We start from the raw sequence: 12,642 nt of genomic DNA on the forward strand, positions 1-12,642 counted from the left end.
ATTATAAATCGATAATTATATAATGTTTCCTTCCCACGGTTATTCAAATTGTGAATATATTCACTATACATTATCACTCTTTTTGATCTATCACACTCTTCAAAAGCACACCTACCATTATAATCACTGAAGCTGTTTAGACTGTGAAATGAATCCCTTAGTTACATTGTACGTGCATCTGCGCTTTGTTGTTTATGAGAGAATTCCTAGAATTCAGTCATCGAACATGTGTGCATTCAACAAAGCTGATGAGTTTCAGCGGTGACTCATCTGAACACCTCTGATTGGCCACTGCATTCCTAAGCTCAGCAGAATTGTGTGTGATTGGTTAAAACGCGCAAGACTATAAAAACACCTAAAATGAAATATGGCGGAACATGAGCAAATCTTAATTTAATGCACAGTCAACACTTTCTATTAATTTACACTTTGTTAGCAACAAACATCATAGATTTAATTTGTTTGTGCAGGGGCATTATGTCTACTTTAGTGGCATTTTTACCCCAAGACCCAGTGGCCGAGCTTTACACACACACCGCCTTTGCTTAAGTATAAGGCTGTGCGAAATTGACAAAAAAAAAAACGATCGCGATTTCTTTGATCAATTTACCGATTTCGAATTTAATCACGATTTTGACACACGTAGACATGCTTTACAGTCATAAATGCATTCAATATGGATTTGAAACATATTTCCAAAAGAAAACCAATGAGAGCTTTATCAAAAAGTTTTAACATGTCTCTATAACCGACAAAATAAGAAACTTTATTTTATGACGATTCCGATGAATCCCACAGCCCTACTTGAGTATTTAAAGTTGGGACTGGGGATTCCTGCTAAATGTTTGGTTAACAATTGTCTGTCATGGATGTCTTCAGCCACTATATTGCATCTTGTAGACTGGTACGATCACATTTAGAATCAGACATGTTAGTATAACTGAAAATGATGGTGAGTTTTTGATTGTTCTCAGACAAATTTGTATTAACTTGTCACCACTGCTGCTTTTTCTCTTCAGAATCCAGACGTTACCATGCATTGCTGATGTGAGCTGATCTGTGTTCAGTGTCTCTGATGGAGCTGAAAGTTTGGGTGGATGGAGTTGTACGAGTGGTTTGCGGCTTGTCAGAAGAGACATCATGTCAGGACGTAGTCATTGCACTCGCCCAAGCCATTGGTAAGAACCTCTGAGAAGGAACTTTAGGGGGTGAGGTTAAACAAGGGTTTTTCAAATCCGATCCTGGAGGGACACAGCTTTGCAGAGTTGAAAGTGCCCCTATTATGCAATTTCTAAGGTTTCTAATAAGAGTCTCCTAATATAGCTTTGCATGTACGATTAAGTAACATGTTTGTTTTATCAAAATATGCATTTAATTTCACATAATTTTCCAATGATTCTCAAAAGATTCATTTGAAGCAGTTCTAAGATTCAGTCGCTCTTAACTTCTTCTTTCTGTGAGCCAGCTCTTCTCTGATTGGTCAGATAGCCCAGTCTGTTGTGATTGGTACACTGCGTACACCGCGTGTTTGGAAACTATATTCCCATTGTCATGGTTGCGTATTTTGAACGCACAAAATAAAATATAAACATCTATTATTTTTCATACAGATTGCGATTCAGTCGAGCCAGCTGGTTCAAATAAACTGGGTTCTGAGCCATTTTCAAGTGAATCTCGCAGTAAACTCCCCAAGAATAGAGAAGCAGTCACTATTTAAATTATGAAATTTAGGTTGAGTCAAGTTTTTTGTGGCCGGCCAGCAGAGAACATAGGCACGCATTATGACTTGTAGTCATCACAGAAGTGGGATTCGAATTACTAATGACTCATTTACGCTTTTTGGAGTTGATTCTTTCTTTTGGGAGACTAACTTGATTTCTCTTTCTAACTTTTAGATTGTTTGCTTTCACATAGAGCTACATTACACACTGCATGAAAAGCAGTATTCAAAATGGCATAATACTTAACTCTAAACCTAAATAAAAACCAAGCAGTCTTATGTTCTTCACAGTTACTAATAAATTACAGGTACGTAAGCTTGATAAGGGTTCAAAGTTAAACTCTGCAAGGCAGTGGCCCTCAAAAACTTTAGAAACCTTGGGTTAGATGTTTAAAGATCTGGGCTAGTAACCAGTAGGTTGTAGTTTAGAGGCCCACAAAGTGGTGGTCCATGATCCCTTGCCATAATGGCCTTCAGTAAGACACTTGGAGTAACCCTAGGAAAGTTCCCCTAGATCCAGGGGGATTGTCCATGTAATAAGAATACAAATAAGGTTCAACACATTTTTGGACTCTAACTACCCCTGTGTTCTCCTCAGGCCAGACGGGTCGTTATGTTCTCATTCAGAAACTGAGGGACACCGAGCGCCAATTACTGGCCAATGAGCGCCCACTGGAGTCCCTGGCCAAACTGGGCCAACACAGCAGCGAGGTGCAGTTCTTCCTGCGGCGGACCGGTCCCAGTAGCAGTGAAGAGCAAAGTCTGCACAACCGCACCCTCCCTCACTCCAAGCCGTCCACATCAGAACTCAAACGGGGTTTGCCGAAGAAATCTTTCACTTTTAACTTGGGCCCCTCCAGTTCCCCCCATGTGAAAACTAAAGACTCTCGTATAACACCCTCTCCTGAACAGAGGGCGTCCCCAGATCCACACACCCAGTATCTTCCGGGCCCATCTAAAGAGGAGGTGCTCCAGCATGTTCTCCAGCAGCGGGAGCAGCTACGTGCCCTCGAGTCCCATTTGTTGGCTGTGGACAAGGAATGCAAGACTTGGGAAGAGTCATCTGCTGAAGAGTCATCCCTGCAGGCAGAGATGGAAGTTTTGGAGAAGACCCTGTGGAGGAACCAGCAGGAGTTGGTGGACGAGGAGTTCTGGGAGGAGGAACTAAGGATAGAGACCGAAAGGGAGCGTGGGATGAAGCGGTGGATAGGAGAGCTGCATGCTAAACTGGATGATTGCGGACAAAAGTTGCACGAATTCAACACTCGCGCCATGCAGCTTGAAGAGGACATTCAGAAAGAAATGCTACAGGTGGACATCTTGCCCGACCAGTCCAATTCAAAAGACTCTTTGGGGGCAGTCGAGGCTGATCTTCAAAGTCGACAAAAGCAGGGGGAGGAATTGAAGGCGGAGCTTTTAGAGCTTGAGAAGGCTTTGGGGAGGGCGGAGACTCTGCTGAAGGTAAGCAGAGAGGGCGTGGCCTTAGAGAGAGGCTTGTAGCTGTTGGCTGCAAATGCAGGAGGGTATTACGGTCCCCTCTGCGGAGGTGCATGATCAATGAACTAAAAAAATTTGGAAGCGAACAAAGGAACCCATCTTTTAAAAGTATTTCACACTCAGAACTGTGAATTCTGCCTTCTCTGTGCACAGAAACAAATGTTTTTATTTGGACTCGCAAAGATTTATTTTATTTCCTGTGCATTTTATGCCTTGAAAGGACAAAATAAAGGCGCATACCCATTGACCGAGTTTCTTTTCCTGCTGGGCATGCATGAATTTCAAACAGTACATAATTATGCACCAGCCTTAGTTTATACAAGCATTTCAATATTTCAGATTTCCAGTGACTTAAATCAAGGACTTGCAAGTCTGTGAAATCGATCTATACTATTTTATACCACAGTGCCACTCAAAAGTCTTCCTTTATGTGTTCTTCCAGAAAGCAAGGGAATCAACCATGACTAATCGGGTATTACATCATCATAATCTACTCCGTTTAGACAAGTCATGCATGCAAATTAGGTTGATCTTCATTCTTCAGCAGACCATTGTGAATTATCGTGAATTATTCAAATGGTGATTACTTGAGTCACATTCTTTGTGGTTACCATTGACTTGTCTTGTTAAAACAAACGAAACCTACAACCAGAACAGTGTCAAAGGTACCCATATCATAGAACAAATCCTAAGATTACTGTAATCAGAGCCGCAGGGCAGACTTACTGTCTTGGCTGTTGTTGTAGTAGATAAAACATGGCCGCCTTGTGACGACTGATGGAATTACAACAAGAAGAAAACAAAAAGAGAAATAGTTGGTTATTTCATATTCAGACAACACGCACAATTCAAGGGCTTACAGGGAGTGTTTAAAGGTACTAATTAAAGCATTGCGGCTAAAATGTATAAATAAAAATATATTCTAAAATGTATACAATAGTAAGTTGTCGGCCATAAACTTCAATATAAAAAATATGATAATGTTTAATCATTTGTATTCATAATAAAAAAAATATTTGGTATTTTATTCTAGTAAGCAGACTGTTTGTGAGTGTCTGTTCTCTCTGTGCGTAGGCTAAGCAGGAGGAAGTGGAGGAGTTGAATAAAGAGCTGAGACAGTGCAATTTACAACAGTTTATCAAGCAGGCTGGAGCCCTGCCTACTCCAACTCAACCCCACACAGACCTCAGTGAACACCCAGAACAACTGGACCTGACTCAACAACAGCACGACACACACAAAGACAGCGGTATGGTACACTTTTACAATGGTAGACTTCAAAAAGCTTGCTACCTTACTCTTACTATTTCTAGTATTACAGTATAACCTGCACAATAGTAAAATACTACAAATGAAACCATAATCACCCGATAACTGGATGAAGCTTGAAACATTTAACGTTAAGAGATGAAGTGATTATAGCATACTACTGTTTTAAATGTTTATACTCCCATAACACACAATGTTTCACATGCCATTTTTAAGTAGTAGTCAGTACTCTTTAAGTATATACTTTAGTATATACTGCCCGTATCCATACAATGATAAATTGTCGCATTTTATCACTTGACTGCACTGTTATTTCGAAAACAGCATCCAGTCATTGTGAATTTGTTTACATTTCAATTTAGTGGCAAAGGGATAGTTCAGCCAAAAATGAAAATTCGGTCATTATTCATCCACACGTTGTTCCAAACCCTTGAGACCTACTACGTTTGTAGTAGTAAATTATCTTAATGTGTTTGGAGATTAACGAAGGTCTTACAGGTTCGGAACGACACGAGTGTGAGTAATTAATGGTATAATTTTAATTTTTGGGTGAACTATCGCTTTAATACTGTATGTCTAATGTAAAAAAGAGATGCTAAACATCTCAGCTCATTTCTTACACTGGAAATAGAAAGTGCATTGCATTGTGGGATACAATATACCTTGTAGTGACTGGTGTATACTGCATTTTATTTCATGCATACACATTGCATACTGAAAAATACTGTAAGCTTATTATATGGCTAGTACAGATATTTGTGTTTATATTAACTTATGTTGTTTCCCACAGATTCGCCCCCATGTCCCTCTGTCAAGCAGTTCGTGGGTCACCCGCGCAGCCTGCAGCGCCCCCTGGTGTCCGGCCTGAACCCTGAGGGTGTGTATGTGTGACAGATGCTTCCTGGGTGAAGGTGTCTGCATGAGGCTCTCTTCTGAACAACATGCCTGATTATTATAGCACTTTAGCTGAAAGGCATTGCGTCAACTATTTAACGCAACTTAACCATATATTTCAATCCAAAACGATATTTTCAGTCGCTGTATATTAGTGCTATTAATGTACAGTGTATGCATATTTGGTCTGTAAATGTAGATGTTACATGAAGTCAGTATGTAGTGCCTTTCAAAAAGAAGTGTTACCACAAGCTGTGCTCTTCATCGCTTTAGTTTAAGGGGTGGTGGGCTGGTTACAAATCACATCTTGACAAGCTGCTAAAAACTGTTGTTGGAGTCGAGATATTTTTGCTTACAAAGATGAAATTTGTCTTAAATTTTGATGCAAGCTAAAGTGTTTCTGCCATGTTCACTTGAGTTCTACACTCTTTTTCTTCTTTACACTCTTCTGTCCCAGTTTGGTGTCCTTACTGTTTGGCTGTGTGTGTGTCATTAAAGGGATAGTTTCCCCCCAAAATAAAATTTCTGTTATGATTTTCTTGGTGTCCCAAACCTGTGTGACTGTTTCATTCTTGAAATGTAAATTAAGACATTTTGAAGAATGTTCACGCTGCTCTTTTCCAGACTTTTTGTGATCCGCTTGCCTCAGCATAGCTTTGACACCATTAAACATCACTGATATCAAACAGTGTGACCAGTTTGAATATATGTAAGTGCAAATGAGAACTGAAGGATTTTCAGTTAATAATAGCAACTTCTGTTTGGGTCTCTTTCTCACACAAATACATCATGTGACTTCAGAAAACATTGGACACTTATGATACTTTAATGGATTGTTTTGGGGCTTGACGGCCTCCAGGGCTGGATTCATTAAAATCTAAGAAAACAGCTTTGAGCCTAAGTTTCTTAATAGTCTTTTTAAGAAGAGCATGAATGGCGACTTTAAACTGTATGGTGGTGCTTGTTGAACAAAAGGCCATCTTTATAAAAAGTTTGGTTTTTGCTTCTTTTTAAAGGGTTACTCCACCCCAAAATTTTGTCATTAATCACTTACCCCAATTTCGTCCATCTTCAAACACAATTGAAGACATTTTGGATAAAAAAAATATGTTTTATTTAGAAACTATTAGGGTTTTAATTGAAAGAATGTGTTGTAATTCCAGCTGCTGTCTATCATATGTATTCAAATGGGGAAAAAGCAGCAGCTTGAACATTCTGCTAAATATCTCCTTTTGTGTTTTACTGAATAAAGGCAGTCATATGGGTTAGGACATCATAAGAGTGAGTAAATGATGACAAATCTTCATTTCTGGGTGATCTATCCCTTCAACAGTGAGGGGATGTCCGATTTAGCTCAACCAATTACCAAACAAAGCTTCATTTTGTTCAGTCTGTGGTGTAGAAAGGTTGCATTAGCAATTAAAGAAAAACACTTCAGCAAAACACGGTCAGATCAAAGTTTCTGAATAATTTTTGTTCCCAAATTTCGATCAGTTTTACTGATAGTCCACTGCATGAAGAATATTCGGGTATAATATGCGTCACGGTTCACTGTATTTTCCTATCATCACTTACAGAAATAAACTATAGTGTCTTGCACCTATACTAGTATAAAAATAAATAAAAACTATATCTGGTGTCTGCTTAATTTTTGGTTTGACTGTACAAAACTGGACTAGAAACTAGAAAGTTGGAGCAGTTGCTAACTACATTATGCTGAAGGGAAATTTTCCCATGATTACATTTTCTTTGCATAAATAAGATATAAATGACCAAAGCTCATATTTTAGTAGATGTTTATCCAGTGATCGATTGCTTCTTATATCGGGACACACTCTAATTGTGAACCTGCAAAGTAAGACGGCTGGAATGTCTTTTTCTGTATTTATTTCCAAAGACCAAATAGCATCAAATTGATGACTCCCACACATTATCAATGCTTTTATATATTCATTATACGACTGGGAGCTAAAACTCAGGGAGAGACGTTTGGTTCTGTTTTCTCTCGGCTGTGTGTGTGTGCATGGGAATGTGTCTGACGTAGTTTTGTTCTTATCATGTTTTCTATGTGTCTTGCAGTCCTGACTTCACGAGAATCGTCTTGGCGGTAATAAAGCTGACGCACAGGATTTATAATGACTTTCTGCTTCTATTCAACTGCCTATATAACCGTTTATGTTATATATTCACTGTATATATGAATTATATATTCACTACTTTTTGGTACATTTCAAAACGTGTAAAATATGAGCAGATTTTATCTGGAGAACTTTTACTTTTGTCTATGTATTTAAGTACAATAAAGACTGTGTCTCTGATGTCTCGTCGTTCCTCTTTTGCTGTTTTATATTACTGATTCAGATTTGAAATGATACTTAAACTGGATTAATAATAATGTAAATGTTATGGATTCGGTGAGTATTGATTTCACACACCTGCCGCATGCCAGGGTTAATAATACCTGAAACTAAAACAGAAATACAAACTGCAGAAACTAAATTAATAAACCATTTACAAAAATACAAAAACAGAAAAACAGTCAAAATAAATCTCATTCCAGATTAAAATGCAAATTTGAGTAAAAAATAAATGAAAATAATAGTAAATTATCAGATTTTCATACTCGAGCTGACCTATAACCTCTAAAATTAGTTTGATATATTATATAAAAAATATTTTTATGCTTATATAAGTACTAATTAATCTTAACATGCATATTAGTTAATATACTTCTATATTATGTTAAAGTTATTTAATATGTAAAATATATAATATTTTTATCTGCAAAAATGTGCATATTATAATTGTCATATATATTTTATTTAATAGACTTTTATTAGAACACATTATTTATTAAAGTAACCAGAAATAAAGAAACTCAAACTGGCCCAACGTCAACAAAAATACACGTTTGATCACACGAGGTTGATCTTAAAACGCTGAACTAAACCACATGATGTATAAAAATCCCTGCAGACGCGTTTTTATAAAGATAGTCATAAGTCCGTTAAAAACAAACAGATCTCTCTCTCTTTATATAAGTCCCGTCATGTTTTTCTGAAAGTCTTCCTTAAACGAGTCTGAGATCTTTGATACAGTAGAAGCCGGTTTGTTTGTTCAGATCTCATGATGAACTATAGCAGAGTGGATTATGAGGATCAGACCCAAAGAGCCACTAACAGCAGCTCTTCACACACACACACGATGATCACGGTTTCCTAATATCCTCCATACATTACAAAAAACACATTCAGAACTGATTTATAAGATATTTAATAACTATTAAGAGGCAGGATTATACACTTTATGGAACTCAAAACCCAAACTTAACTATAAACCACTTAAATCATCTGAGATTTACATTGTATGAAGCGCTGTTTGTTCGCCTTTTCAAAACAAGAGCTTGGATTAAAGAAATTATCAACACTTATTTTGCACAATCACACCATATTTTGTTTATAAATGTATGTTTGTATTATGAAACATCAGGATTTATGTGTATATATTATTTTACACATATATACATTGTAACTTGTCTTGTTATAATGTAATACAATATAATGTATTCTGCCACATTAGGATCTGTTTTTTTATTAATATAATATGTAACATTAATATTTTCTTATTTTTATATTTTATTTGATATAATGTAATACAATATAGTGTGTACTGCCACAATAGGATTACATTTTTTAATAAATGAAAACCATTTCTTTCTTATTAATATTTTACAACCTTTAATATTCTGTCTCTAAAATCAAGTTTGTGCACTCAAACATTGAGATTTATATAATATAAAGTATATTGTGACATCAGGGTTTATTTTAAATAATATAAAATAATAATGAAACATTAATTAATATTTTAAATGGAATATATATATATATATATTGTACCAAATGAAACATTTTAGATTGTTAATAATTTTATAATTTAGTGTTGCGCCATATCATCCATTTCACACAAAAATTGCACAACTATGTTTAATATTTTATTCTTAAAAGCGTGTTTTATAGAGTTATTTCCTATATTTTTAGATTTTATATATTTCATATTATATAATGTAAGGAATAGAGAAACAATTAAAATTTATTTGATATTTTATTCAATAAATATTTTCATACTATTATCCAATATAATACAATTGTGTGCCACATCATGAAATCACCAACACACTGAAAAAGTAAAACATCCACTAAAACACTTTTACTGTATATATATCTATGAAACCTGTGATCAGATCAGAACGAACGTTGAATTACTACCATGATCAATTAAAGCTCAGCTAACAGGCCGAGGGGGTTTCATGTGACGCGTCAGTATGAGTCAGAGCTGTTTACACAGTCACCGTTTCTGGATTTGCATAACTGTACAAGTTCAAAAGTTCAGAGCTGCTGCTTACGTGCAAAAACAGCGTTATTATTATTATTACGAATAAAACCTCGAATGAGCGAAGCGGAGAGGTCTGTGACACTTTAACGCTTAATTTCTTGGCATAAGTTGCATGGGATTTGAACCCACAACCTCTTTACCATCTGAGCTAAAGGAACAAAAAAACGAAGGATGGGACGGGGCCCAGAAGAGTCCCTCTGGGGGCCGTGTCCGCCTCGGGACGCTCCGGTGGGACGCTGAGGACAGCCACTCATCCAAAAGCTGGTTAGCCGCTGTCACACGCACAGTGGAGTGGAAAACAGGCGCAATGTGCGTTAGTCAGTGGCTTACCTGCTCTCAGAAATCACAGGATCTGAAGAAGTCCGGGATGTACCTGTAAACATAAGAGAGTTCACTTCACAGCTTCGGCACCTGGTGTCTTCTTTATCATCATTTATTAATGTATGCTAATTATATGCTAATTATATGAGGTACAATACAAAACGATATCACCTATTTCTCGACCATGAGGCCTCAGTGAAACGGTTGAATGTGCTTTTAAATACAAATAAAGCTTTTATAAATCACATTTTGTTAATATAGGTCTCCATTTGTATTTTTAATTTATTTATCACTGATGGTGAAATATTAATGGCAATGTAATCGCTGTATTCGTCTCAAATACAGGGAAAACAAAGCAGAAATGTAAAAGGATTAAAGTATGAAAGCATGTCAGCTCATCTTGTTCAAATAAATGCAGTAATATTATTTTGACAGACAACTGAAGCAAAAAGCCACACTTACTCACCTCAACTTCCCAATAAACCCGTTTGTTACTGGGAGAAGAGAAAAATCTGACTGTCCTTAGTTGGTGTTAATTAAAGCACACGAGGCTAGAGCTGTTTTCGTCAAAGAAAATAATTTCTTAAGTATTATATTGAGGATAGGGCGCTCCAACAGCACAAGTTCAGCTCACTTGCGCTATCTCTCCCAACCCTGTCCACTCCCCTGCAACTGCAACCTGACCTGCTTATGCAAATCAGTGCATGATTGACGTGGCAGTCGGCCAATAGCTGGCAGAGCTCCTCGCTGAAAGCCCGCCTATTAAATGGAACTATCGAATTACAGCGTCGCAGGGGCTTGGCTGTGCGCGTCAACGGTTCGGTGGGTTTTCTCGGAGTTATAGCGGGGAGCGGCGCGTTCGGTTTTGCACGTCGTACTTTAGGAATGAACCATTTTCGGCGCACTTATTTCCCGCTTTTCTGACGTGTTTCGAGACATTTACGCGTCATGCGTTGCGTTTTAATTTTCGAAAGTGGAATCTGGTGTAAATAATGCTCTGTTGATACAACTGTGCATTGTTTTTAAGTGTTTTAGAAAAATAAGAGCTCCCCCCGCGCGTCCTGAAGGTGGTTGGGCTCTGTATAGTAAAGCCATGAAGCTGGTGTGGATGTGCACGTACGAAGCATGACCAGAGAGAGAGAGAGAGAGAGAGAGAGAGAGAGAGAGAGAGAGAGAGAGAGAGAGAAAGTAATTTCGAAAATTAGAATGGCTTTTTATTCATTATTTTTTATGTAAGCTATAACATAAGGTTGAGGATTTTGAATAAAAATATAAAGATATTTAGAGTTATTGTGCAGTTTTCCAGTACAGGGAGGGTATGTGTGGTACTTTTCAAAATAAACGTTTAATTTAGATGTAATAAATATACATACATGAAAAATATATAATAAATATATTTAGCTTTACAAATAATTAAAGAAAGTAGTAAAAAGCTGATTTAGGGAATGGCGACTATGGAGCCCCTAAAGGTACATGAAGATGGGGGAAAACGAGACTTGACCAATTGCGCTATTCCTGCATAGTTGGATGCTTGAACATTTTGAATTTATTCGATTAATTTGCGTGTTCACTTTACAACAGATGTGAATTCGCATCATGGGAGGCCCTTCTGCCAGTTGAGTTCACACAGTATTGTGATTTCAATCACCATTTATTCAGATAATTTTCAAAATATTACTGTTATCGTGTCATGAAATGTAGTTTTAAAAGTATTTCAGGTGAGAGTGTAGTTGTTTAAAACTCAGAGCTACTGTTTATTTATAAAGACAGTGCCTATTTAAAAATGTGTTTCGCTGATTTCGGAGACTCAGCGGGAGCTCAGTGCTCATGTATCTGCCGAGAGCAGTCTCAACTCGGCTAGTCCTTCTGATATTTGCCGCTGACTCTGATGTCTCTTTAGTGGTTCAAGATAAAGGGTTAGGGTTAGGTTTGGCTATATAATTAGATTTGGGTAAATCTATCAGGTAATCTTTGGTCTTTATTCAATTAATCTATATCTTCCAAGCAAGATCCTCTTTATTACTGTTTCTGTAAAAGTATGAAGTATCATACAGCTCCGGGTATCCACATACAGCGACTATGACTTTGTCCTCCATTGTTGTTTTGGATTTTCCCTCCGCTCGCTACGACGTAATCACGTCACTACTAAAGCAAGCTCATGATTGGTTAATGTGGCGCAAAATTTAGCCAAAGTTCAGATTTTTTAACTCACACGATTTGCATGTATTACGCGTTTCAAATGGCAGTAATAATCAATTCGCGCCGCAGGTTGTCTAATTGCGACTTTGCATTGACATGTAAATCACTGACACTAAATGCTTCATTCACATATTGTGTGAAAGCACGATTACTGTTCTCTATTACAGATCAGTGGACTAGAAGAAAAATTCGCTCGCATGTGAAAGAAAAAAATTACATTCGATCTGAAGAGTTTTTTGCATGTATTGCGTTCTCTCAAGAAACTTTGCATTAATTTTTTTTCTCTCATACCTCATTACTTTTAAAACAAAAGCTTGAGTGAATGTGAGTGAAAGCAAAAATTCTCAGAA

At 37.1% G+C, this 12,642-nt stretch overlaps 1 protein-coding gene and 1 long non-coding RNA gene across 3 annotated transcripts in view; one reads left to right on the top strand and one right to left on the bottom strand.

The window, feature by feature from the left end:
* Positions 1–7,698, top strand: part of LOC128013745 (ras association domain-containing protein 8-like) — a 31,821-nt gene extending 24,123 nt beyond the window's left edge. For both annotated transcript variants that reach the window (XM_052596940.1, XM_052596939.1), the window contains exons 2-6: positions 1,020–1,178; positions 2,319–3,181; positions 4,292–4,466; positions 5,277–5,363; positions 7,460–7,698. In XM_052596940.1, coding sequence (XP_052452900.1) covers positions 1,076–1,178; positions 2,319–3,181; positions 4,292–4,466; positions 5,277–5,363; positions 7,460–7,491 — 1,260 coding nt within the window. In that variant the 5' untranslated portion in view covers positions 1,020–1,075 and the 3' untranslated portion in view covers positions 7,492–7,698. The remainder of the gene's footprint in view (positions 1–1,019; positions 1,179–2,318; positions 3,182–4,291; positions 4,467–5,276; positions 5,364–7,459) is intronic.
* A 1,770-nt stretch (positions 7,699–9,468) lies between these two features.
* On the bottom strand, positions 9,469–10,767 carry LOC128013801 (uncharacterized). The gene is made up of 2 exons (XR_008183406.1): positions 10,560–10,767; positions 9,469–10,145 (listed from the first exon to the last, which is right to left on the bottom strand). It is a non-coding gene; the product is annotated as an uncharacterized LOC128013801 (long non-coding RNA).
* Between the last annotated feature and the right edge of the window lie 1,875 nt (positions 10,768–12,642).

The sequence above is a fragment of the Carassius gibelio genome, chromosome B25 (genome assembly GCF_023724105.1).
Source record: "Carassius gibelio isolate Cgi1373 ecotype wild population from Czech Republic chromosome B25, carGib1.2-hapl.c, whole genome shotgun sequence".
Lineage (NCBI taxonomy): Eukaryota > Metazoa > Chordata > Actinopteri > Cypriniformes > Cyprinidae > Carassius > Carassius gibelio.